Genomic DNA, 26,821 nt, shown 5'->3' with positions numbered 1-26,821 from the left:
TAAGACAAATTAGCAGAGCTACAGCATGAGTGGCTGTGGGGTGGAAAGATGAGTGTGTGCCTCTCACTAATCTCCATGCTCATTTTTGTGTAGCTGGATCACATATTCCTTTCCATATTGGAGTGATGCACTTCTAGTTTTTCTTCCTTGTCCCATGATGTGAAAGGAGAGGTCATGGTAAATGGATATTAGGATGTGGCATGAAGGACATCCCTCAAACTGAACTTCTGTTAAAAAGAAAAATTAACAGAGTCCAGGAAACATAGCTGTGCCTTAGTGCTCCCTCCAGTACAAATGTAGAAGATAAGTCTTCTGAAAGAAAAATAAATAAAGGATTTTAAGCAGAATTTTGTAATTATCTTGCTATTCCCATTCAGCAGTGCTGAGAGGTTGTAAATAAAATAAAATAAAATAAAAATCTGAGACATTTTTCTATGGCACCTGGTGCAAATGTCTAACACAAGACAGTCATTTCCGCAAAGATGTAGTGGAAGAGGGCAAAAAAAAGAAAGGATTGAAGGAAACAAACAACCACATCTTTACAGCTTTTCAGTGGCACAGGGAGAACATGCAGCTTTCTCAGAGTCACAGGAAATTTGTTGTAGAGCAAGAGGATTGTTCATAATTTTTGATAGAAACGATGCATGCGTGTTTCAAAATGAGCATGGAAAGACAGCAAAGTTTAGCCTTAGCCACTAGAGGTCGCAAAAAGCCAACTATAGATACATAAGCTTAGGATTTCTGCTAGAAAGTAATGTTTTATTTAAATCAGTGTAGTGAAATAAATATTAAGCAATAATAAATATTTGAACAAATGCTTATGTGTGATATAGCTCAGCCAAATAGTTGATTTACAACTCAATCAATAAAGGATAATGGAAAACCTGTTTATCTGCAGAATGTGTGCAATTGTTCTTTCTTTTCTTTCTATTTTTTAGCTTATGATTGTGAATATTTCAACAAAGGTAAGTCCTAAAGGAGCTGATAATAAGAATATAGAATCTTTGGTTTGTTTATATTACTCGTAGTATTTTGTTTAAAAATACTGTGTTGATGAAAACAGTTGCAAATGATATATTATTAAAGTAACGAATAATCTGTTTTACCTGTTTTTTTAATTTATTTTGCTTTTCCAAAGGCTTTTAATGATCCTCTTAATGTAGGCCCATGTCTGTGTATCTCAGTTGCTATATGTTTATGGGTAACAATGAAGTAATTAATAGAATATTCAGCCCCATAGTACTAGTGGCACTCCTTGCTTAAGGAGTAATGCAGTCAAAAACTTGATACCTGTTGTTTCTGTTAAACCAATGGTCATCCCATGTGCAGCCACCAGAGAGAGCTAGTAATTAATATAATTCAACTTTCTGTGACTAAATGTTGAACTATCTGTTTTGCTATGCCTGACTTAGCTTTAAATTCCTAAGCAACAAGTATTGCTGGTGTATTATGATGGATCTCAGAGAAAGGTGTAAAACTGATACAAAGTTCTTGAGTGGTTAATTGGTACTGGATACAGTTTGTGCTTCTGTATTACTGTGGTAGCACTGGAATCTCTATGAAGACTATTTTAAAGTTATATTGAGGGTGTCTGCATTGTTAGACATGGCATAGATGTAAGCACTGTAAGCCAGCCTGATATAAGGAACGATCAGGACTGAGGCTATTTATTCTATAACTCTTTTTATCATGCTCACATAGAAGCATGTCTATCAGGATATTCTGGTCTTCTATTAGACTCCATATTGCAGCAGCTTACCCCAAATAAGATCTTGGAGAAGAACTGAGTCTAAGTTAGGAGGGACTTGTGCGACATATCAGCCCCAAGCTATCTGGCCAAGAAGCTACCATTTCTGATACATATACTGGTTGAAAAGATTTTGAGTAGGTTCAAGTTGATAATTCAGTGGAATTTTAGCTAAATCACTATTTAAGCTGTTAAATTAATTTAAATAAAGTTCAGTTGAATAGGAGATGGTTTCAGTTTTAAATTTCTGTTATGTTTTGTTTTATAAATGAAATACAGCCTGAGATGAGGTAATCTTGCAGTTGTAACAGATGGAAATGGCAGTGCCTCTAACATCTGTGGCAGTAGCGTGTGTTAGTAGTGAAGTTGGATGGTAACATAAACTTCTGAAGTGTGGTATCAGTTTTATTTTTTGCTGATTTCTCACTGACAAATTACTTGGAATACGGGAGGGTTGTACATTGGAAAAGTTTGCAATAAACATGCTTAATATATATTTATTTAATCTCATCTTCCCACTGCTTGCTAATCCAGCTCATAAATACTCAACATAGGATGTTCCAGAGCTGCCAGTGGAAAAAAAAAAAAACATAAAAAAATCCTTGTCCTAAAAAATTTCCTTTTCTACCTTGAATACAGTAGCATTGCCAAAAATTACTTAGTTTTGGAGACAGGAAGGTTAAAAAACTCTTTTAGACAGAGTTTTTTTGTATGTAACTTTTTGTAACATTTTTTTCATGAATCTAGAAGCAGGAGCTTTTGTCTTTGGTAAGGGGAAATTCTCATTTGATAGATTTTTCTCAAGTTTGAATGGATTAGAGATCTAAAACTTAAATGTATATTAACATATCCAGAATAATATATGTTTTAAATATTTTTAAAAATATTTTTCAGCTCCCTGCACTAAAGGTAACCAAATATCACTGTACACGTTTATCTGTGCATGGGCCACATGTTCATACCACGTGCAGCTTCCCTAGCATTTTAAAACTCTTAATATCCTTTAAGATTAGTGAGAGACAGAATACAAGAACAAGCTTCAAAATTCAGTTCGTAGTTTTAACCTGTTTGAACAGATTTTGAGGATCAATGGTATTAACTGCAACTATCAGCTGAGAAGTTCTGGGAGACTTCTAACTTAGATGGATGTTTGCCATCTCCTGGTTTGTGGGTAAAACAGTAGTGCAATAAATTGCTCAAGTGTGGTCTAAAATGCCTGTTTTTAACAGAGGAGTTTACAAAAATAATTTCAAAATACTGTGAACTTGGAACTAACTGAAGGAGTGTGGCATTGTGAGATTTGTGAAATGACAACCTCACATGCTTCTATCTTTTTTACCTATAGGTAAAATTTGCCCTTTCCTTTACTTGCAATGCTGATTTCTTCCTGTCATGCTTCCCAGTGTTATCATAGAATCACAGAATGGCTCGGCTTGGAAGGGACCTTAAAGATCATCCAGTTCCATCTCCCCACCAAAGGCAGGGATGCCACCCTGCAGGTTGCCCAGAACCTCATCCAATCTGACCTTGAACATCTTCAGGGAATGGGCATCTGCAGCTTCTCCGGGCAGCCATTTTCCAGTGCATCATCACCCTTTGAGTGAAGAGTTTCCTCCTAACCTCTAATCTAAATCTTCCCTCTTTTAGTTTAAAACCGTTCTCCCTTGTCCTGTCATTATCTGATTGAGTAAAAAGTTGCTCACCATCTTTTTTATAAGCCACCTTTAAGTACTAAAAAACTGCAATAAAGTCACCCCGGAGCCTTCTCGTCTTTAGGCTGAACAGCCCCAATTCTCTCAGCCTTTCTTCATAGGAGAGGTGCTCCAGCCACCATTTTAGTGGCTCTCCTCTGGGCCCGTTCCAAGAGCTCCACATTCTTCCTGTGCTGGGGCCTCCAGACCTGGACACACCACTCCAAGTGGAGTCTCACAAGAGCAGAGTGGAGGGGACAAACGCTTCCCTTGAGCTGCTGGCCACTCTGCTTTTGATGCAGCCCAGGCTGCAGTTGGCCTTCTGGGCTGTAAGCGCGCACTGCTGACTCATGTCCAGCTTTTTGTTCAAGGAGTTCTTTGATATTTGACAGCAACAAACTATTTCCTGCAAAATGCCTCACACTGTGGACACTAGTAAAATTGGTTTTAAATAATAGTAAGAATTGATAGAGACGTACAAGTAAAAAATTTACATCACAAGATGGTCTGTAGAACACTATTTACTTCTAAATCAATTAACTGATTACTCAGTTAACTTAGAAAAGTGGATGAGAAGGAGAAAAAGGAGAAGCTAATGGTGAGTCTTGAGAAGTCTTGAATCTTCAGGTCTCAAGTTTTGAGTCTCGAAGTCTTGAGTCTTCAGCTCTTCAGTACTGTGTCTAGGTAATTTGGATAGTTTTGAGAACAGGTATTTTCTAAAAGAGTGTAACTTTATTTTGGTTGTCATTACAGTTTAGTATATAGCACCTAGAGTTTTCAGAGCAGAGAGATGTATTTCTCTTCGTGTGCTGTATTGTTATGTAGAACTCAAGCATGTGTGACATTGGGCATGAAAGGTAATTCTGGCTTTTTTTTTTTTTTTTCTCCGCAGCTCTGGGAAAGGGCCCATACAAACTGGTCAGCTACTTGGATGGGGAATTTGTACTGGCAGTGAAACTGGTGGATGGTTTTGTTTTCCCTGTGAGACAAGAAGATGGACACGCAGTGAGCTTTATGCTTACTTCAGGACTTTATAAACCCAAATCACATGGTAAAGTCCCTGTAATGTAGAGGCTTAAGTAAGGCAGAGCACATTCTCTCCTTGAATACTAGCCTATGTCTAACTACAGACCTGGGTAAAAAAATCTTTTCTCTTCATGTCAGCTGATTCTGCACTTTAATGTTGTCTGCCAAAGTTTTGATTTAGCTGGTTTAATTACGTGATGTTAGCTTTAGAAACAGATACTTTTAGTTGAAAAACTAACAATTCTTCTCTAACCCCAACCTTCAGAAGCCCCCAAACCAGTATTGTAGCCCAGTGCTTCAGATATGTGTTGCTCCTTCCACCTTTCCTCAGGCAGAACTGGGACATGGAAAAGAATGGGAAAGAGATGATATAAGAAAAGTATTCTCTAATTCACTCAGTCTGCCACCATCACTTATTGTCTTGTACAGAGATGACCATTGGCTCCAACTTGAGCTGAAGTTGTGTGCTGTGAATGTGTCTTCCTGTCCTGAATTAAGTTTCCCAGTGAAGGAATCTGTTGTTAATTCAGCAGATGAAATAAGTCTTGCACACCTTTAGACAGGTTGAGAAGACTTACAAGAATATATTCAGCACTTTGTGACATTGATTAAATGCTATAGTTGTCTGCATACCCAATTTTACTGCTCACAGAGCACTGAAGCCTCAATATAATTTTACTGCTTATAGTCTACTGATCATGTCTTTGGACAGCCTGAAGGTGGCTGTCTTTGTGTAATCAAAAACAAGGGGTAAGGGTCAGTTGAAAAACTGAGAAGCATTTAACTGTTGTCTGTAGAACTGACACAAGAGCTCATGTAACAGAATATCCAGGGCCAGATTGCTTTTATTAATCATAGCTTTGAGACTTGTACATTGCATTCATTTTGGGTTTGGAAAGGGAGGGTCAGTCCTACTGTTCCTGTATAAAATTGAACCTGGCAAGTGGAATTGGTGCCTTATAGTTCAATTTAAGAGAATAGTATTTCATCATTTGGCCATGGAGGAGTTTGTAAAATCAGTGCTGTATTTTTCATATCCATATCTTCATTTATGTGTCTTTGTTGGTTCTTCACTACCTCAGAAAAATGGATATGTTTCATCAGTTTCAGATAAATCATAGACACTGAAAATTTTGGATCTTGAAATTGATTGGCTGTATGGCAGGTATTCTAAATCATACCGAGTGTCTGTCATTATTGAACAAATAGCTACTTGCTACAGGCAATTATTAAAAAGATACAAGTGCAACTAAGTTTTTCAAATAAGTCAAATTTTTTGTGCTCAAAAACCAAGCTGATCTTCCATACATGTTATAAAAAACAAAAACCAACCAAACAAAAAAAAACACTGGATCTGTTTAATAGAGATCATTTGTTTTCTGTGCTTTTTTTTTTTTTTTTTTTTTTTTTCCTCCCCAAGAAATGCTATCCAGGTCTGGAGGGTTAGTTGATTTTACAGTAGTTTAATGGCTTTTTTCAACAGAATAGAAGAGTTTACAGCAGAACAGAATGAAGTAATTTTGTAAGAAACAGATGCCTGTAACAGGCTCAAAATCTGCCACTCTGCAATTGATCGTACAGGGGCTTGCTTGAAATCAGCAGTACTGTTTTAAGGGTAAGGTATCATGTGGATACATTTGCCAGAAAACAGGCTTTGCTGTAAACCTTCTTGGGGGAAGGGCTGGAGAGCTGACTGCTTAGAAATGAATACATAAATCTGCAAGCTGAATGCAAAATACATTTTTGTAATTTATTTTTAATGAAAAGCTGAGCTCTTGAGCTATCAATTCCTGACAGCAAGCATAACTTGCAAAGCTAATTAGGTGAAGTTTACATTTTTATTAAATAAATGGTTAGCAAAGGCTGTAAACTGAAGTTCTAATTGACTGCTGGGCTATATTCCTTTGTCCTGGTGTAGGCAAATGTCCTAATAAAAAAAAAACAAGTGTTAGTCAGAATCTAGGACTCTAAAATCCATATATAATTATATTTTCTTTAAAAGATTCAGGGCATTTTCATTGATAAGGCCATTGCCAGTTTTCATTGGCCATGCTACTGATAGCAGTATGTTACATCAGAGTGACTTTAGTTTATTATGGCACATAAATGACTTATGTGTGGTTTTTTTTTTTTTTTTTCTTTCAGATTCCAACTTGGTTTCATTTGAAACAGCTGAGAGACCTAATTATTTTCTTCAGTTGTCCTCCAACAATACCCTTGTTCTTTCTAAATGGGAAAAAAGCGAAGAGTTTCACAACAAATCGACATTTGTTATACACAAGAATACATGGCTTTCTGGTTACAGTTCCTTTGAATCATTTGCAAAACCAGGATACTTCATCCACATTTCTGCATCTTCAGTTGAGCTTCTGAAGTACCATCATTCAGAGGAATTCAGACTGTCAATCCTTTTTAAACTAGTAGGTAGGTAATTAAAGTTGTATTTTGTGAACATCATTTTGTTCCCCATGGAAATATAAGCTGACTCTTAATGATATTTTCAGAGGTGACTATATTTCTTACTTCTCCCCAGCATCACTGGAAGGTGCAGATAATTTGTTTGTGACAGGCTCAAAATCTTCTTTGAGCTTTGTAGTAAGGAAGAGATTCTGTTTTCTTGTCACAAGTCATTAAATACCCACACAACTTCACTGTATTTGCCAACTGGTTTTGGAAATGCATAGACTATAGCAAAGTTTCTGTGCAATATTTGCTTTGTGGGTTGTGAGGAAATTCTCAAGGAATAGAAAATTCATGCTGATGAATAATGGATTCACAAAGGGAATAGAAAAAAAAAAAAAAAAAAAGAATGTGTGTTTCTATGTTAAGGTCTGTGGATGATGTTTTCTCTTCCCTTCCTTCTGATTGTGTTTTCTGTACATTCTCATCGTAAACTTTGTGGCCTCATAAGTTGTGCTATCCGGTGCTAAGGACATGCCTGTAGATTACACCTCTCAAACCTTATTTCACCTGAAAAACACCTTGACCTTATCCATGTACCAACTCACAGAGGCTGTGCCCTAGTGTTTCAGGTGCCACGTAAGTGGTGATATATGCCTGTTTTTGGGGATCCAGATGTCTTTTTCTCTAATGTTTCTTGGACAGTTGCAGCTTCTGAATATGCAAAGTAGACTGCTGTGAGGCTGTTTCTACCTTCTTCAGAGATTCCTGTTCCCTAACAGTAGTCACGTTCCATGGAGATGTAAGGAACACAAATGTTGGCAACATTCTTAGAACACTTTGTGGGATGTAGAATCTGCTGCCATAAGAACTGGTGACAAACTCCATGCATCAAAAACTCCACAATTAATCAAACTCTGTCTCATTTAGATTGGTAAAAAAACAAACAAACAAACAAGCAAAACAGGAAATAAGTCTTTTCACAACAGGAAATAAGTCTTTTCACGTACTCGAGAGCCATGTGCTGAAATGAAGATGGCCTTACAGATCAGGAATGAGATACAAGAAGTTATATGGGACTGTAAAATAAAAGAAAGCAGATTTTTCATGAAACTATCATTTGCTTTATTAGTTAATGATTTATTTATTGCTTTATTGCATCATCAGGTTGTCTTAATATATCAGATGCTTCTAATGCATCTGTGTGACTTTTTTATGAACCTCAGTGACAACTACTAATTGCTGAAACCTACTGGCCTTTGTGCACTATATAAAATTCCCAAATCAAAATAAGTGTTTATTATTTTTATGTTCTAATGCTTTGTACTGTGCTATAAATTTAAATGTATCGGTAACTCATTTACTGGTGTAGCAAAAATATTTTAATAGGTATTCTTGGTAACACAATTTTCATAAACCAGTTCTTCGTTCTCTGAAACCAAGACTCTGTTTTACAAGCAAAAAAAAAAGAAAATGTGCTGTTGTAACAAACAAAGCATGGCCTGGCCATGTTTTATTGTGACCATTATGAATCTCTTGGCATAGTCAAATCTGAAGTAGGCGTTGACTTCTGTGACAGAAGAGGCCAACTGTATGCCTCGTGGAGCTTCTTATTATCAAAACATTGAATTAAAGCGTTAATGGTAGCATTGTGAATCTGCTGATGTTTTGTGGTGCATTATGATGACAGCCTAATGCAGCTGTTGACTGGCACACTCCAACTTCAGAAAAAATGACAGATTTTGTCATTGCCAAATGCCTGTTGCCTCTTGACAAATGCTTGAAATTGCAGAGCTGTTGAGGTTTTTGAACAGCAGAATTACAGAGCTAATGCTGTTACCAGGGCATTCATACAGCATTTCAGGCAAAGAACTTTTTTTGGACATAACAAAAATATCTCCTTAGTCTTTCATCTTTGAGGAAGGAATGAAGAAGGCTAAAACATGTTCCAATTCTCAGTGGTCATCCATTAACACAGGGTGGTATGTCTTTTCAAGTGCGAAGTCTTTACCTTCCAGTCATTATACCAAAAAATCCTATCTATGCCAATGGAAAACTAAAACAATTTACCTCAGCAAGTGGGATCAGATCAAATGATCTAGAGGCATTTCATTAATCACCACATCCGAGGGCTTGGGTTTCAGAGTTTTATAAGCAGAGAAACACAGGGCTCGAATCTTTCTCCAGTGTACTTTCACAAGGCCCAGCCTGCTGATGTAGGGTAATTACACGGTCTAAAAATACAGCAGCATTTGTTTAAGTTAATGGAAAAGTTACACCAGCTCCAGAGAGCACAGGCAAAAGCATATTGGATTTCCTGCTGACTGTTGTAAATGCTTTGCATATTAGATCAGAAACTCTTGAACCGGGAACAGCTATTCCTGCGGAATCAGAGGATAAATATCGGGAGCAGAATAATAGGCCCAGTAAATCCCCTTGGCCAGAAAGTTCCTCATGAGACTTCTTCATACTCTGTGACGCACATTCAAAAGGAAGAATTTTAAATGACCTGATCACCACAGCAATAGATACGTGGTTGTTTAAAGTCAGCTGACGAGTCACTTTTTCCAGTTTCATAGCAATAAATATTGTCACATTCAAATACGTTGACTATAAATTACACAGATAGGATGGGCTAATACTGTGAAGTATTTCCATGAATAGTCACCTCAGGTTTTAAATTGAGTTGTTTCATTATAGTTAGATTTGTTTGCCCTCCTGTTCCCACAAACATTTGGGCGTTTGAGTTGATAACTGAATTTGAGTATCTAGAGTATGTATAGTAACAAGGAAATATTTGTAATCACAAGAAAATAGATTTTACATTCTTTGCAGGAAATTTTACTTGCCAGTAGGTTATTTTGTTATGCATTCAGTTGAAAGAATACACTTAGTCTGACCAGAACAGCAGAGACAGAGATGTCAAGTTTCAAATTCACATTTGAAATTATTGAGAGATTAGAGGAAGTCAGGAATTGATCTTTTTTTTTTTTTTTTTTTTTTTTTTAAATCATGTTCTCAAGCTGGTTGACTTTACCATTCACAGAATTATCATAAGATGCGTTACTCTTTTAATATCACTGTGGATTAATATTATATATACTATAAAAATGTAAGTAACTTGCACTATGTAAATCCTGTGGTGAAGTTCTTAATAAGGTTAGCTATGTGCTTAAAAAACTAACTTGCTATAAATGTAACGGCTGTCTCAGAGAGAATTTTCAGATAAAATCTCAAGATGCAGTAGATGAATGCACACTGCACACAGAGGTATTTATCAATGTTTGATACAGGGCGTTTTGCTTGTTCTCAGTGTTTGTATCTTATACAGATATAATATGGTACAGAAACACGGTACAAAACTGAAAATTAAATTTATATATTTATTTATGTTTTACAAAATTCTCTTATGTCTTTAGTCAGATTTATACATGATATAGTTGACTAGTTACCTTCTGTTTACTCATACCTATTTCCATCAATAGATTTATTTATTTTTTTAATGCCCTGTTTTACTTACGCTGAATTGCTCTTAAGTTTAAATTGAGCTTGTATGCTTTGCCAGTCCCAGAGATCATGACCTAGGGCTTGGGACTGGATAATGCTGAGCACCTGCTGTTCTACCTGCAAATTCCGAGTATGTCCCTAAACACATCTGCTGAGTAGCTCTTGGAATTAAACTGAGGTTCCTGGAGAATTATAACATCTTTCCCATTTATACCACAAAGACAAATGTTTGACCTCCTGCTTTTGAGTGAATAAATAGGAGGAGATTAGATAGTTACGTTAACAGGATTATATTCATCCACCAGCATAATAGTAAAATAAAGCTAAAGTATTTGAAAGGTAGATAATTATATTTTGCTTTCAGTTATGTTTTGGCTAGGCACAAAGTTCATTCTTTTCAGTGATACTTGTTTACATTTCTCATTGCAGAAACTTGAAAGTCATGGGCAGAGTTTGTTGGTAGTTTGTACGTGTTAAGTGGGTAGATAGTATTTCATGTTACTAAACTTGTAACTGAGGAGATAGGCAATCTGAGTTACTAAGCAGAGTTTTGCTGCTGTTATAAATAGAATGAATTCTAAAAAATTTTTTTCTGCCTTCTAAATTATTTTAAATCTTTGGGGAAAGTAACAAAATAAAAAGGTACAAGATGAGAAGGAGAGTTTAAATACCTTTTTTCATAGTCTTAACCTTTATTTTAAATACAACCTTCTGTTGAAGTCAGTATAATTAAATTTTTTTTTTTTTTTCAAGTAAATAGATTTTTTGAACATAGCAAGAAATTATTCTGATAATGGCAAATGTTATTCTTGTGGGGTAGAAGTCAATATAAAAAATGGCAGGATAGACTTGTGACCAGTAGGTATTGTCAATACACACACACACACAGAGTGGCCAAGGTACTAAGAAAGATAATTGTGACTCAACAGAACACCACAATCCGTCAGTGGTAAAAAATAAAATTAAAACTCTTCATCGGATTACACTAGTAGTTCTACTAAAGTACTGGCTGTTCTTATTACCACAGAATTAAATTTGAAATCCACAGAAAATGAAGATCATAAATGCTTCTCTGAAGTCCAAGCATGTGAGAGAAATACATATGGGGTTGGCAAAATGTATAAGCACATTCATACAAAAGCTTTCTACAGTACCATAACCATTTATATGCTCAGCTCCTGTTAGGTAAAATAGGATCATAGAATGTTTTGGTTCGGAAGGGACTTTAAAGATCATCTCATTCCAACCAGCCTACTGCAGGCAGGGACATATCCCACTAGACCAAAAATGGTCTCTCAAAGCCCCATCCAATCTGGCCTTGAACACTACCAGGGATGGGGCATCCACAGTTTCTCTGGCAACCTGTTCCACTGCCTCAGCACCCTCAGAGTAAAGAATTTCTTCTAAATATCCAGTCTAAATCCACCCTTTTTTAGTTTAAAGCCATTAAATAAATTATTAGAATAATAAATGAGAGAGTAACAAACGATGAGAATAAATTAATGATGAAAAAAAATGATGATGACATGAGCCAAAAGTATGGCCAGCAGAACAAGAGAGGGGATTCTCCCCCTCGGCTCTGCTGTTGTGAGACCCCACTTGGAGCCCTGCCTTCAGTTCTGGGGCCCCCAGCACAAGAAGGATGTGGAAATAACAGAACACATCAAGAGGAAGGCCACAATGATGATCAGATCGCTGGAGCATCTCTTCTATAAAGACAGGCTGAGGGAGTTGGTATTGTTCAGCCTGGAGAAGAAAAGGCTCTGGTGAGACATTATATGGGGCCTACAGGGAAGCTGGGGAGGCACTCTTTGTCAGGGAATAAGAGGACAAGAAGAATGGTTTTAAACTAAAAGAGGGTAGGTTTAGCTTAGGTATTTGGAAGGAATTTTTTATTCTGAGGGTGTTGAGGTGAACAGGTTGCTCAGAGAAGCTGCGGATGCCCCATCCTGGAGGTGTTCAAGGCCAGGCTGGATGGGGCTTTGAGCAACCTGGTCTTGTGGGAAGTGACCCTGCCCATGTAAGGGGGGTTGGAACCGTGTGAGCTTTAATGTCCCTTCCAACCCAAATCATGCTGTGTTTCTGTGATTCTATAAATGTGGGCTCAGCTGGCATGTTGACAGGAACGACTGCCATCCAGGGCGTACTTCATCATTTTGTTAAGGATTTGCTCTGTCACCAAATAGAAGACAAATGCTGAGAGACTTCACCAGGAGATACATGGTTATCTTCAAATGCCATAGCAAATCCTTTTGAGGAAGACACGTCTGATACAAGAGTCTTGACTCATTGTCTGTAAACTGTGTATCATTCTTTTGTTGTGAGTGAACAGTACTGTTGCACAGAGTACAGTAAGCTCATGTTACTGCTTGCTGGTTGGGGGAATTTAACTATTAAAAAAATGGGAAGCATGTAGTGGAGGTGGCTGATTAGCCTCCTGAATAGTATAAAGCATTCATGCCCTGTGCTGGTGAAATCCAGTTTCTGAGCAATGGTATTTTCTGTGATGGGAAGAGCAGTGCTCGAGTTCCGGCATAAAATTTAATATCTAAAATCAATACAGAGAGTGAAAGGAGTATTACCCTCAGTTTTGGAAGAGGTACTTTAAATGGCATTAGAGCCCATTGTTGCTACTTTTCCTTTTACCCCAGTGACTCTGAGTATTAGGGTCATAGTTTATATATAAAGTTAGTGAAAAGAGGCAAAAATATCTATTACGTTACCTTGATTTAAGGATACTTTATTATTCTCTTGGCTTAGTCTTGAATTCATTGTAGTTTAGAACAAGACTGCCTGTTTCATCTCACATTCATTTTCTGCCTTATCTCTATTTATCATAAACTTTGTAAGCAGGAACTGCATCTTGCTGTGTGTTTTTCATGGTGGCTAGCACAGTCAGGTAGGTCCTTGAGCTGCATAGGCATTCCAGAAGTGATGTTGTCAATAATGAAAAGTTAAAATACGAAGAATAAAAATAAATCAATATAAGCTGAAAATTGTCTAATGATGTAGAGGCATTTTCCCATAATTCATAAGGCATGTATTTCACTTTATCTGATGGGTTTACTTGAGATGTACTGGAAACTTTGGAGATACTGGAAACCAATTCATGGAATATATTCAGCTCTTGCTGTGGTGATACGGTCTGTTCTTTTATACAATTTACACACTACAAAAAATGAATAGAGCTTTGTATGGCATGTTGAGTACCTTCACATCCATTGACTAGAAAATTAAGCACCCATTGGTTCTACAGCTCTCCTTTGAAAATCATTTTTATGACAAGGTTCATGGATTCATCTATTGTCTGTCCTTTGTTCTGCAGAATCAGTGAGAAATTTTGCAGAAAAGCATGATTTTGTTAGTTCCTTATGGAAATCGATGTTCACGTTGCACTCAGCAAATGCTATATGCCTTTATGTACAAGCTCCACACTATTTCCTATCAAGGCATGCAATGCCTGCAAACTCTTTGAACGTAATCTCTAGGAATGCTTGAGGGAAATGGGGCAATCTCTTCATAAAAGATGAAGTTCATATAAAGAATGAGAGAAAAGATGTTAAGCTCAGCAGTTGCAAGTGTTAATTCAAGATCATTGTTCTGCTAAATTGAGAAACTGGCATTCATCATCAGGTTGTCAGATGTGTTCTACCAAGCTTGTGCCTTTATTGTGTTTGAAACTTCTGTTATGATTACTGTTGAGTTAAAAGTTATGGATCTGTCTCCATACCTAGTCTAAGGTAGTCTGATGAATGAGATTTCCTAGACTGTGCTAGAATATAGTGTGGTAGCTGGTTGTTACTATGGGTAGTGAATGCTTGTTCCAGTAGGTCTCAGATGTGTTCTTTTTGTCATATATACATTTGTCCTTAAATCTTTTTACTCTGACCTGTCAGTGAATGCAAAACCTGATGCATCAGTCATTCAGACATTCCAAAATGTATGGAAATAATTCCTTTCCTCCATTAGATTTACGTAATTTGAGTCAGTTTCACAAGAAGGTTCACAGATTAATTCAGGAAGTGTTCTTATTTCTGTATAGGATAGTAACTTTGTAAATACATTTGTTATTGTCATTAAGAGTCATGTTTTTGAAAGCAGCACCCATGTCCCTGTGTAGGACAAAATGTTAAAAGTGTTAAAACACTAGATGGCAACATACACACTCTTACTCTAATAAGGGTGTGGGTGTCTGAGTTTGATTTATACCTTTGATTTAAGATAATTATTTGTACTAAAAAGGAAGACATTTATGGTTAATAATTGCAGAGGAGTAACTAACCATAAGTGCAGATGCTGCTAAATTGCAGGAAAAATGTTTTCTTAGGATTTTCCAGGAAAGATGAGTGTCGCGAGGAAGGTGTAAAAGAACTAGTCTCTGTGTATCAGTAAAGATCAGCAAAACTTAAAAGCAAAAAGATTTACAAAGACCCAAAATGGAAAGTCCTTCTAAGCAGTAAGCATTGTCTTTCTGGTCATTAATATAAGTATTGTTCAAGTGCAGCTATTGTTCACAGGCTCTGAACCACATAGGTTTCAGACCACTTTTAGCAGTCTAGAGGGGACAAATATGTCATGGTGGTGTTTTTCTTTAGGTATAGATTTAAGGAAAGTGCCAATGCCCTACCCTGGCTGCTACAGGAAGGAGCTGAGGTGGGCTGTTGTAGTTCAGGTACCAAAATCCAGATGGATTGAATAAGTCATACAGACTTGGAAGAGCCACTGGAGTACATCCAGTGTATGGGAAAACACTGGATGGGAAACCATTCTGCATGCAGATGGGACAGAGATATAGTGAAAAGGAAAGCATGTAATGCATTTGAACATGCAAGTGTATGCCCCCATGTATGCCACCCGTATGATTGCCGAAACTTTGTTTCTCTGAGTTTTTTTTTTTATATTCAGTCTATGACTGAGTCCATTGATTTGTCATCTTTACATTCATTCTGTAAAGTCATTGCATAATTTAATAAGTATTGTATAACTGATCCTTACTTATGTTTATTTTCACTCTGAATTTTAACTCTTCCTTTACCTGTATTTGTACTTTGGGTTTCAATTATCCAGATTTGAAGCATTTCAATAAACATTATCTACATAGATTTTCTGAAGGCAAGTTGGCTGGGCGGGTGGGTGGGTGGGTTTGTTGGTTGGTTTTGCTGGGTTTCAGTTTGCCATTGTGTGTTTTATTTTTTGATAGCATTTTGTTTGCTGAAATATATATTTTCAGTTAAAATTTCCAAGACAAAATATGATCATTTCTCAGTTGCTTTGACCACCAGTTAGAATTTCAGGTTCAAAATGGTTTAGGTTTCAGTTATTCTCTTGGAATGCCTATCTTAAAGTGTTTCTGAGAAGATCAACTGTTAAGATGCATTGTTGTAAAGAGACTGAATTGGCCTAATACCACATTATTTGCTTTGGTTATTTGTGTTCATTTTAGCTTTTAAAATGCAATTGTATCATAAAAGTTAGTACACCTATCTCGGCTAATTTTAACACCAGGCAAACCACAGTTATGATACACTGTGTAATAAATTATATCAGTGTTTCCAACTGGTGTTTTTTCTTTTGATCGTAACAGCAAGAATTGTACTGAATCTTTATCCTGTTTTTGCATTTTAATTGAATAACCACAAGATTCATTGTTGTTATGCTTTTCAAAAGCTTTTTAAAACAACAGTTCTGACTTACGTGGCTTTATTTTCAAGTGATTGTAAATGCAGTAAACATGGCATGTTTTATACTGCAAAGAGCAATACAGGTTGCAGAGCCAGTACTCTGCAATATACTGTTTCTCTATGTTTCACAAAGACCTAAACAGTCAAAAAATATTAACAATTTTATTTGTAGGGAATACAGGTAGAAACAGTAGAAGTTTTAGAGCTGCAGTGAACTAGCTGTGCTTCTTAGTGATATATATATGTGTGTGTTTGTAGAAATATATATGAAATTAACAGATCTTAGTTGTTTTTCAGATGCCAAATACAAACTTATATCACGTTCTGCATGTGAATGGCATTATGATGCCTGTGCAAGTCCTTGTTTCAAAACATGCAGGGATCCTTTGGGACAAAACTGTCAGGCAGTACCAAAGTAAGTTTTTGCAAATGGAAAATTATGTAATTTGTGTAATACACAGCATAATAAGCATATGAGTGACCAGATGTAGGCTTAGTACAGCAGATCTGTATTCATGTGGAAGGAGATGAATGAAGAAGAAAAGAAGTGAAATAAAAATTGCTGTGGCAGCTGCATGAAAATGATGTCTCTAGACAGCAGTTAGATGAGTACTGCCAGAGTTTGGAATTACAAGTATATTTGTAGCTTTCATGCTGGAAGGTATTACAGTGTATTAGTAAAAAGAAATGCTGTTAATGTTGTTTCAGATAGTTGTGTTTTCATTATCATAGAGTCATAGAATGGTTTGGTTGGAAGGAGCCTTAAAGATCATCTAGTTCCAACCCCCTTGCTATGGGCAGGGATGCCTTGCACTAGATCAGGTTGCCCAAAGCCCCATCCAACCTAGCCTTGAAAACCTCCTGGGCCGGTTGTGTTTCACAGCTTCTCTGGGCAACCTGTTCCAGTGCCTCACCACACTCAATTATGGCATTTCAACAACTGTGTCTGTCCTGGCATTTTTCTTTTCTGTTTTACTAATTTGTACTAAGTTTTGCAAAAGTGTCATGTAGATTTTGGTGTGCAAAAAAGCTGTGGCATTTCTTAGGTGACAACAGTTACCGTTGAACCTGTGAACATTCAGGCTGAATATCACTGAGTTCATGCTTTAGCTTAGGTCTATGTGAGAATGTAAGCCATGGAATGTAAGCAATGATGTTTTGAAGGAGTACACTGAGATGATGAGATTTAGATAGAACAAGGCTCTCTACTCAAAACTACTTTATAAATTAATAGTGTTTGCTTAAAATTAAATGCTTGATAGTTGACAATACTCTTCAACTAGTTAATAATGATTGTTTTTTTTCTAGAGTGGAAGGATGCATCCCTGTGTGTCCTCTCAATATGTTGCTGGATGAAATCACTCAAAGATGCGTGTATTTTGAAGACTGTATGTTTGAAAAAATATATATATATTATGTATGATATTTAGCTTATTAATGTCCGAGGTTATGTTTTTGTCAATTTTTCAAATAAGGGTGTTTAAATTTGTGTAATTATGATCTTAGTTATACAATGTTTGAGTTTTCACTGAACATCTAGTTTAGTTTAGAAAGAGTTTCACTCCTCAAAAACTGGAGTACTTCTAAAATAAGAAAAATGTTCTTTCTTCATAAAATATTTCAGTAATATTAGATGTGGAGAAAATGATTGAATTAACTTATTTTTGAATTTTATGAAGTTTAGAAGTATAAAAGCATGTGAAAAAATCAGAGCTAAATGAATTAATGTAAACTCCTAGCTCCGCTAGCTTTGTCTGTAATTTATTTATAAATACCAGACTGTCATTTATTTGTGTCTTATTTCAGGCATTGAACCTGCAGATGATAGTCCACCTTTACCAACCATCTTTCAAACACCAGCAGTTTCACACGTAACATCAAGTACAACTTCGGCAGTGATCAGTGAAATAGTAACTTCATTTCCTGTACCTGAAGCAAAGGACACAGAAACAACACTTGCTTCAAAATTGAAATTCGCTGCAACTACAGGGAAAACTAAATTTTCAGCTGTAACAACTAATACAACGCTTCCAGACATAACTTTATCATCATATATTTCTTCACAGTCAGCAGAAATGACATCATTTGGGAGAACTACAGGAATGTCTGTGACAGCAAAATCTAATGTAAGCTTGTCTTCTCTTGTTGCCACTTCAGAAACCTCCACAAAGACACAACTGATCAGCAGTGGTTCCACTAAGCTACTGAGGGCTACAGAACCTTACACAGTAACTGCTACACGTGCAGTGACTAAAAGCACAGGATCAGAAGGCAAACCAATTTCTACTTTTACTGGGACACCAACCACACTTAGAACAACAGAATTGCCAGTCAAAACTAAAATAATGGAAATATCAGAAATAGCCATGAAGACACTTCCCACAAAAGAAGCACAAGTAAAAACAGAAGGGCTGACAACATTTACACCCCCTTCATTTGAATCAAGAACAGAAAAAACTACTGCACATCAGCCCCGATATTCCACATTACCTCTTCTGGTTTTGCCTTCCTATATATCATCAGTGAACCTAACAGGAACTTCAGAAAGGACAGAAGTAAGCATAGGACAGTCTTCTACCACAGTAGGTAAAGTTACAGTAACATCATTTTCTCCTGTGATCACTACTCTGTCTTTGCTAAAACCAGCATCTTCAGAAACAACCAAAACAGCAAATGCTTCAACAGAACAAAGTGGAAAGACTGTATTTTTGCCAACATCCACACTGCCTGTTTCATTAGGAGAGGCAATTACAAAACCTCCTATTGAAATGGTTCATCACCTGACAGATACTGCGGGGGTACCTTTCACTACAACCTTAGGTCCAAAGAAAACAACTCTGCGAACTCCAGAGAAATCATTAGAAACAACTGTTTTACCATTTACAACTCATGGAAAGGAAACTCTCAAAACAGCATCTCGTGTGAAGCATATATCTAGTTCCTATTTGCCTCCATATTCACTGCGTCCTAGTTCTAAAACTGAAAAATCCACCACTCTTTCTCCAAAAAGACCTTCAGTGTCTGTTCCTACTCCTGCTTCTCCAGCTTTAGGTGAATTAAAAAAAACACTTAAAACTGTGTCAACAACAGAGTATCCCTCACACGTAGTTCTAAACATAACAGAGCTCTTGACTACACTGTACACTAAATATCCTGCTTTACCTGAGACTACCAGAGTGACACCATTGTCTACTGAGGTAACATCCAAAATAACATCGCCTTTTGAATTAGTAGCAAAATCAACTTTGTTTTCTGGAAAAACATTTACTGAATACACATCACCTTTGGCTTTAAGTACAGTGAAGACAAGCACTTCAGCATATTCAGGTAATGTTACCACATCAGCAAAGAAAACCTTTATCTCATCAAAAGAAACCACTACAGTTCCTTTCATAGCTACAAAAAGAGAGTCAGATGAAACAACGTCCTTCACTGGATCTCCACGTACTCCCCTTAGAGCAACTGAAACCACATTGTTAACCACACAGCCTGAAGAATCAGAAGTGGAAAGAATTTCTAGCATCTCCCCTAGAAAACCATCCGCTTTCCCTTCTTCACCACCAAGCTCTCTAATCTCTTTAAATCTTTCTCTTCCTTCACTACCCACATACGGAAAAGAAGCATCACGGACAGCTCTCAGTCCAATACGTACAACATCCCATGAACCCATCTCTTCATATTCAAGAACGACTATAACAAAATCTAAGTTAGGAACAGAAAAGACCTCCTCACTCCTGACTTTCTCTACTTTATCCACTATAGCAGAGCATTCAAGTCCAATAACAACAGTACCATATGACAAATTGCCAGGCAGAGCCATTTTAAATACTACTTATGCTATATTCTCTCCGTCCTCTGAATTCAGCATTCAGCATATAACAACCAAAGCAATGACAGACAAAGAAAAATCAACTCTGTCCACTTCTGCTGTACTTCCATTAACAAAGTCTCACACTTTCTCCACCTCTCAGTATCTAGCAGATAAATCAGTTTCTTCACCTTCTTTAACACAAGTAATGCTGGAAGTAACAACCCCACCAAAATACCCTTTAGAAACTAAAGTAGTTTCTACAGCATTGAAGTCTACAGTTAAAAGTATAACAGATACAGTAAAATCTACTGCTTCTACAGCTCAGAAATCCTTTACTCCATCTTCAGTGGGCTCCTTCCCTCAACAAACCTCTTCAGGAGATAAACTTCCAGCACAGACTACTAAGGCTGTGACTATACTGCATTTTTTGACTGAAACAGATACAAAACTTGCTCATCAGACTTCTAAGCCTTCCTTGACAGGCCTAAGCAGTACTCCAATTTACCATCATCCTGCAGAAACTCTAGCAAAATCCACTGATCAGCCACAAATTCTATTAAGCACAACTGAAGCTATGGTAGAATTGATTTCCTCACCCCCCTTAACTACCTTCCTACCTAAAGGCATTCATTCAAGTGTGTTATCTACCTCATTAGGTCCTACACAAGTTATTTTACAAACTGAAAAAGAGTTACATTTAACTGATTCAGTTACACAGCTGTATATGCCAAAAACTTCTGTTTTACAGTCTACAGGCCCTGATAGAAAAACAGCTGACTTGACTTTTGGTACCAGAATTCTCCCTTCTTCACCAGAAGTGCTTGCAACTTCCTCTTCAACCATTAAAAAAGATGCCTTTCCTTCATTTTCTACACAGAAGGCAGATACTGGTGTAAAATTCACGTGGCAGTCCTCAGTTACTGAATCACTTCTTTCAAGTCAAACAACTGAAACAACAATTTCACCAGAATTTAAGCTGACCTCTTCACTTTTGTTACCAGAAACAACAGAAATTCCCATCGTGATGGGCAGTGAGTCATCCGTAGGTGCCTTTTTCACCCCTGTGATTTCAACAGCATCCACATCAATGGGTAAAAGTGCTACAGAGAAAACTGCAGTGTTGCCAAAGCAAGTCACACATTCAACCACTGCCTACAGTTCCACTTCTGTAGCAAGTACAGAGTTTTCGGCTGCAGTCCATACATCAGCTGCAGCTTCAGCCTCTTCAGTGATGAGCAGTACAGAGCAAAACATCACTATTATATCAGCAACCTCAGACAAAGCAAAAGCTGTAACAGAATCCATCAGAACCTCTGTGAAGCCATCCTATTTTTCTGTTACTTCAAAAGCAAAAGAGCCTATGTCCCCTGCTACAGAAAAATCTGAAGAGCTGGAATTAATGACAGAAATGCAACCTGTCCATACTCAAGGTGTTACCATTACCTCAGAAATACCTCAGACATTTTATTCTCCATATTTCACAAACATAACTGCAGCTCCTTCTAATGTAAGTGTGTCAAGACTGTTCACCATACATTCGTCCTCTGAACCAAAACCTTCTTCTATACCTGCATCATTGGCCAGTACTACACAAACTTCAAAACTTGGAATAACATCTGAGATACAAACACCTTCTGTGAGTTCACTATTAATGATACCTGACCATTCAAATGTCACAACAGCTCCATCAGTTTCCTCATTTGCCTATTTATCTACCAAACCACTTTATGGTTTGACTACAACATTTTCTGATGGATTGTCAACAGCTGAAGCCATGTTAGGAGTCACAACATCAACTTCTATTCTGCCTAGAGAAACAACAACTCTCCAGACTTGTACAGTGAGTAATATTATACATGTTTATCTGTTTGGTTTTGAATATATCTGGCTTACTTTTACACACTGATAAAATCATTATTTGAGAGACATGTATTGATCTTTAGGATATGAAATATCGGCATTAAACAGGGCAAGCTATTATTTTTACAGTTATATCTTTAAGTCTGGGTGACTTCAATTGTGCACGATTTTCGTAAGTGCTATAATGCACTACTTTTTGGGCAACAGTTTTCTGAGTATGATTATTACAAGAATATTTTTGGCAAAATATGGTTCTTTATGTTCTTCAATAATATTTTTCTGTCATGTAACCTTCCTTCCCACAGATCCTACTCTTCCTACTTCTGTTCTTCCATACTTTTTATTCTCAACTCATTTTATTTTAAAGTTAAAAATATATATATATCTGTTCTGCAATTTACAACAGGACTGAATTTTAAACTGTCCTCAGAATGGTCAGATTTTCAAAGATGCATTTCGCTTAAATCTTCCACCATAAGTATTCTGTACCTGAAGAATGTGAGCCCCCTTTTGAGCAAATACTCTGCAGCATTGTAATGTTAGCTTGATAAGAATGGTAACCAATGTCTTTTAAATGTGCCTTAGCCAATCACAGAGAATGAGTGCATAAAATACATTTGCTTGGATGGACAACTGATCCAAGTCAATAAGTCGCAGAACTGCCCATACAATGCAACTCAACCCAGCTGTGGAGTTTTAGGATTTGCTACTCAAATGAATGGGGACAAATGCTGTCCAAAGTGGGAATGTGCATGTAAGTTTTAATTTTGCAGTACTTTTAAAGTGATCTTAGTTAACAATTTAATGCATTTGCAAGAAGGCTAAGAACTAACACTTCTATAACCATGGTGTAGAAAAAGATGTTCCATATTGTGCAGTTTATTTGTTGTCTAATGTGATTTGTAAATGTAGTTCTACACCTGATTAAATGAAATCAAAATACTCCTTTAATGTAAGATGAATATCTTATCCAGCTTTAGATATCTGCAATGGACTTGCCTGACTTAGACCTGTGTTCTGTCTAATCAGAGGAGACATAGTCAGTATAGCCAGTGGATTTTATGGTTGATTGTATACATACTTCAGGATGAGAACACTCCTAGAGTACATTACCAATCACTGTTAACAGCCCGGGGACTCTAGAAGCATAGCTGTACTGTAGTCACTCCCTTCAATTACATAGAATTAGGCAGGATGCATCCAAACCTTAAAGAAAATTAAATTTAATCCATAGTGGCAAAGAAAGGATGCAGAGATAAGCAATGCAAATTTCCACTTACAATCTAGAATACGAAATATCTAAGAGAAGAACTCCAAACCATTTGAAACATAAAAGCTTTAGCAGTAAGCCTGGAAAGAAAGGAACATGCAACAAGAACTCCCTCCTTAGAAACAAGACTAAAGGGGAATTAAGGATCTGGCATGATACACTGCCATCCATGTTTTTTCTAGTTTAGGGCTTGTAAAAATTATAAAACTGTGCTGGCAAGAACTGTAAGAAAGTAACTGATTGCAGAGGACTGCAAATTGTCCCACTAGAATATGAAGGATTTGACTCTGTTGTCCCTTTACAGAGATGCAAGCAAAGGTGACGACATATACCTGAAAATGTGCTGTATATGTTAAACTGTACAGCAAAGAATTTAATCTTATATAACTCAATATTTTATCTTTCTATTTTGTAGTATTTACAGAAAGTAGCCTAAGTTAGAAAATATATTATTAAGTTAGAAAATACATTCATTTTATTTTTATTTTTATTTTTCTTAGGTCGTTGCACAATTTTCTCTGATCTGAGCATTGTAACCTATGATGGAAATCATCTGGCTTTATTCAAAGAAGCATCCTACATTGTTAGTCAAACTCAAGATGAAACTATAAGCATCCATGTCCTTGACTGTAGAATGGTAACTAATGTTTATCAGCTAACGAAGGATGTTCAGTACTGGTAATAAGATGTATCTTGGGAATGAGTTACACATATATTCCTCTAATGCACATCTTTCTGAATAAAAGGTTATAATATTTGTATGCAATTGTGTTTAATTATTCAATCCTATGCAATATCTATGAATTGTACTTGCACTTTACAATACTTTGCAAGAATTGTATGGGCATATTTTATTCTGAAACAGCTGGAAGGTGAGAGGTAGATCCGTATTATCTTATTTTATGTGTAAAACAGGCAATGTTGTGAGATTAAATAGATATGCATTTATTAGTCGCTCCCACCAGCATGTAAAAAGTACCATTGTAGAGGGCTATTTTTTGTGTATCTAGCTTCACTTGACTTTACTGTGCGAAAGAGAAGATATGTAGAATTTGAAAGAACTTTCTGAAGCTGCATTAGCTCACTTGGCAGTTCATCAGGCACTGCCTTGCGGAGTGAGGATTAACACACTTGAATTCCTTATTAAGTTTCATTCAACCCTAATTTTTTTTCAAGGAATGCTGGCTAGCACAACCTAGCAATGTATTTCATTGTATCACTTTTCAAATATTTTCATGTGGAGAAATTTGCACCAGAAACACCGATCTTGAGATCCCTAAAAGAATGTAGTATTGTCAGAAAAAAATAGACCACCTAGTACATTTCTAGGTCTTGGACAGGGGCAAGTATTTGCAATTTCAGAGAGAGAAGAGAAAAACCCTACAAGGAGCAATTACAGAATATCGTGTCTAGTGGGTGGTATAGAGATTGGCTTTATGTCATGAAGAGTTAAGTGCTCATGAGTGTGGAATAATTGCCTTTACAAAATTCTTTTAACTCCAGCCTCTTCTGTGAAAGCTAGGTAATGTTGACATCCATATAAATATTCACACAAGGTTTGGTCATGAATAGTGTAGTACCTTATTGAAGTTAGTTCTAGAAGTTCAATATGATTGGTATAACAAAGCAGATCTGTTTCTGACTTTTCATATTTTTGCTTTGTTATTTTAAATGCTATTTCTTTTTTGTGTGCATGTATTTCTGATCCATTTCTTCTGTACCATTCATTGATCATATAAATTTATCATTCCCAGTCCTCTTTTTGCTTACCTTCAGATATGTAGTTCCTATTTTTCAATGTCCAAAGAGCTATTCCGCTGTACTTTTTTTTTTTTTTTTTTTTTTTTTGAAAACCTTTATATCTGTTATAATTTAGAGAATGGGTGATACAACACAGTTCCTTAGTACAATAATATTTTGTGTGTGTATTTTATAAAATGAACTTATCCAGATGAACCTTGTAGTACAAACTTGAAAGTACAAACAGTTGCAGCTTTCCTGTCTTAAAAATATACACAAACAATCCTTAATGTCCTTGTATCTAAAAATAATAAACAGCTAATGTATAAAGCTTTTCTACATTATCACTCTGGTTTATATATTTTTGCTTTCTCCACAGAACAATACAAATTCAACTTCCCTGTGCCTTGCAATGTTGAACTTAACCTATGTATCAAACCAAATTATTATCAATCGTTTAAGTAGAAAAGTAAGTACTTTGAGGTTTTAATTTTCTCTGCCTTCCAAATAGCATCTTATTTCTGCTAACTTCTGCTATCTATTCATCAGCTATCTTATCATGTGGATATGGAAGTTTAGCATAAGACACAGCAGGTAGTGTATTTTATTGTTAGGACTTGGGAATTTAGTAAACTTGTAAATTCAAAGAGTCAAACTGTGGTAAAAGGACAGTTAATGAGTCACAGAGTAAGGCAGTTAAAGTGATTGTTGTTCTCTTTAGTGCCTAGATATCTTTGTGAAGATGAGCCTAGCTTCTTTTTAAATTAGGAGATAGATTCATAAACTGTTGAAAATATGACTTTAGTTCTTCCACCTACAGCATTTGGTACCTGACATTTAAACTCCTCTGTGTTCATTTTAGATAACAGTAAATTCAAGATTTGCTTGGCCTACTGTTAGAAAATATGGATACAAGGTAGAGGATTCAGGCTTCAAGTATGCAGTTGAGACCCCAACAAAAATCAGAATTCAGTGGTTTCACAACACAGGTGTGATGATCATAGAGTTCAATACTACCAGAGAACCAAAAGCTTTGGGACTATGTGGTAAGTATAGAGTACTGCTAGAAATAAAGATACTCGGATGCTTTGATAAGGAACCACATTTTCCTAATTACATCTTTTGTAGAATCTTGCTTAAAAGAGTTATTGCAGACCACTGCAAATTAAACAAACAAACACCTATTAACATGAAATGGTTAATAATTTGGTTGGTTGTTGAAATACAATTTGATACCTATCAATGTATTCACTTTTTACTGACAGTTTTGCTTCTGAATGTAGCCTGTTGGAATCACAAGCACAATTGCTGTAACCAAACCTAAATAAGTAAGTCAGACATAAATTTGTAATGTCAAATAAGGTCATTTACAGATTTAGTATTTGCTGTCCATCTGATAGGAAGTGATCTGTGCTATTTTCAGTTTCTAAAGGTCAGAATTCACAGGAACTGTTAACTCGAGAGAATCTATCTTAGTTTATCTGTTAGAGGAAATAGGGGAAATTTTTTAATACTAATGGATTAAATAACCACAATACTGCACTCTGTTACGTCTGCTCAATCTTTTCATGTAGTTACTTTTCTGTAAAAACCATGACCTTGAATAAGCTGCTAGTGCTATAGTTTTTGCAAGCATGTTTTTGTTTTGTTCTATATCCTTACTGTGACACCTGAATCTGTAAATTTATCTGCTGTAATTTGGAGCTGGAAACCAGGGTTACAGAGTTCATAATTACAGTGGAAATCTTGCCAGTTTCAGAAAGGGCAAATGTCTGTAGCTCAGTATCAAATACCAGTGATAGCACAGTCAAGTTCCAAGTCCTGTGGACGGTAATGCTTCTTGCAAAGGAAGAGAGTTTGAATTTACTGTCATTTTGAAATTGGGTTATTATCTGTAATTTGCTCTGACCTTTGTTTTTTAATATCATTCTTTCTCTGTATAGCTAATTGTAATTAGATCAAACAGAAATAAGAATGTAAAGATTATATTTTTTAGTAGGCCTGATTCAAGTTATACTTGAAATTCTCTTTTGCCTTTACCCGTTTGGTTATTGTGATGGGGAGAATTAGGAATGTTACATTCCTGGC

The 26,821-nt window shown here is 36.4% G+C and overlaps 1 protein-coding gene across 1 annotated transcript in view; it reads left to right on the top strand.

Annotated features, from left to right (window-relative positions):
• The window catches only part of OTOG (otogelin), a gene marked incomplete at both ends in the record, with an annotated part of 108,768 nt that overhangs the window by 60,657 nt on the left and 21,290 nt on the right, over positions 1-26,821 (top strand). The window contains 11 exons of the mRNA XM_082761382.1: positions 939-965; positions 4,331-4,489; positions 6,610-6,888; positions 16,350-16,467; positions 17,361-17,440; positions 17,859-19,700; positions 19,950-21,703; positions 22,309-22,477; positions 23,494-23,630; positions 25,113-25,202; positions 25,596-25,779. Of these exons, the coding sequence (XP_082617508.1) occupies positions 939-965; positions 4,331-4,489; positions 6,610-6,888; positions 16,350-16,467; positions 17,361-17,440; positions 17,859-19,700; positions 19,950-21,703; positions 22,309-22,477; positions 23,494-23,630; positions 25,113-25,202; positions 25,596-25,779 (4,839 nt within the window). The remainder of the gene's footprint in view (positions 1-938; positions 966-4,330; positions 4,490-6,609; positions 6,889-16,349; positions 16,468-17,360; positions 17,441-17,858; positions 19,701-19,949; positions 21,704-22,308; positions 22,478-23,493; positions 23,631-25,112; positions 25,203-25,595; positions 25,780-26,821) is intronic.

This window comes from Aythya marila, assembly GCF_965140915.1.
Source record: "Aythya marila genome assembly, chromosome: 5".
Classification (NCBI taxonomy): Eukaryota; Metazoa; Chordata; class Aves; order Anseriformes; family Anatidae; genus Aythya; species Aythya marila.
Note: the sequence above shows the minus strand (reverse complement) of the source record. Positions and strands in the feature narration are given on the sequence as shown.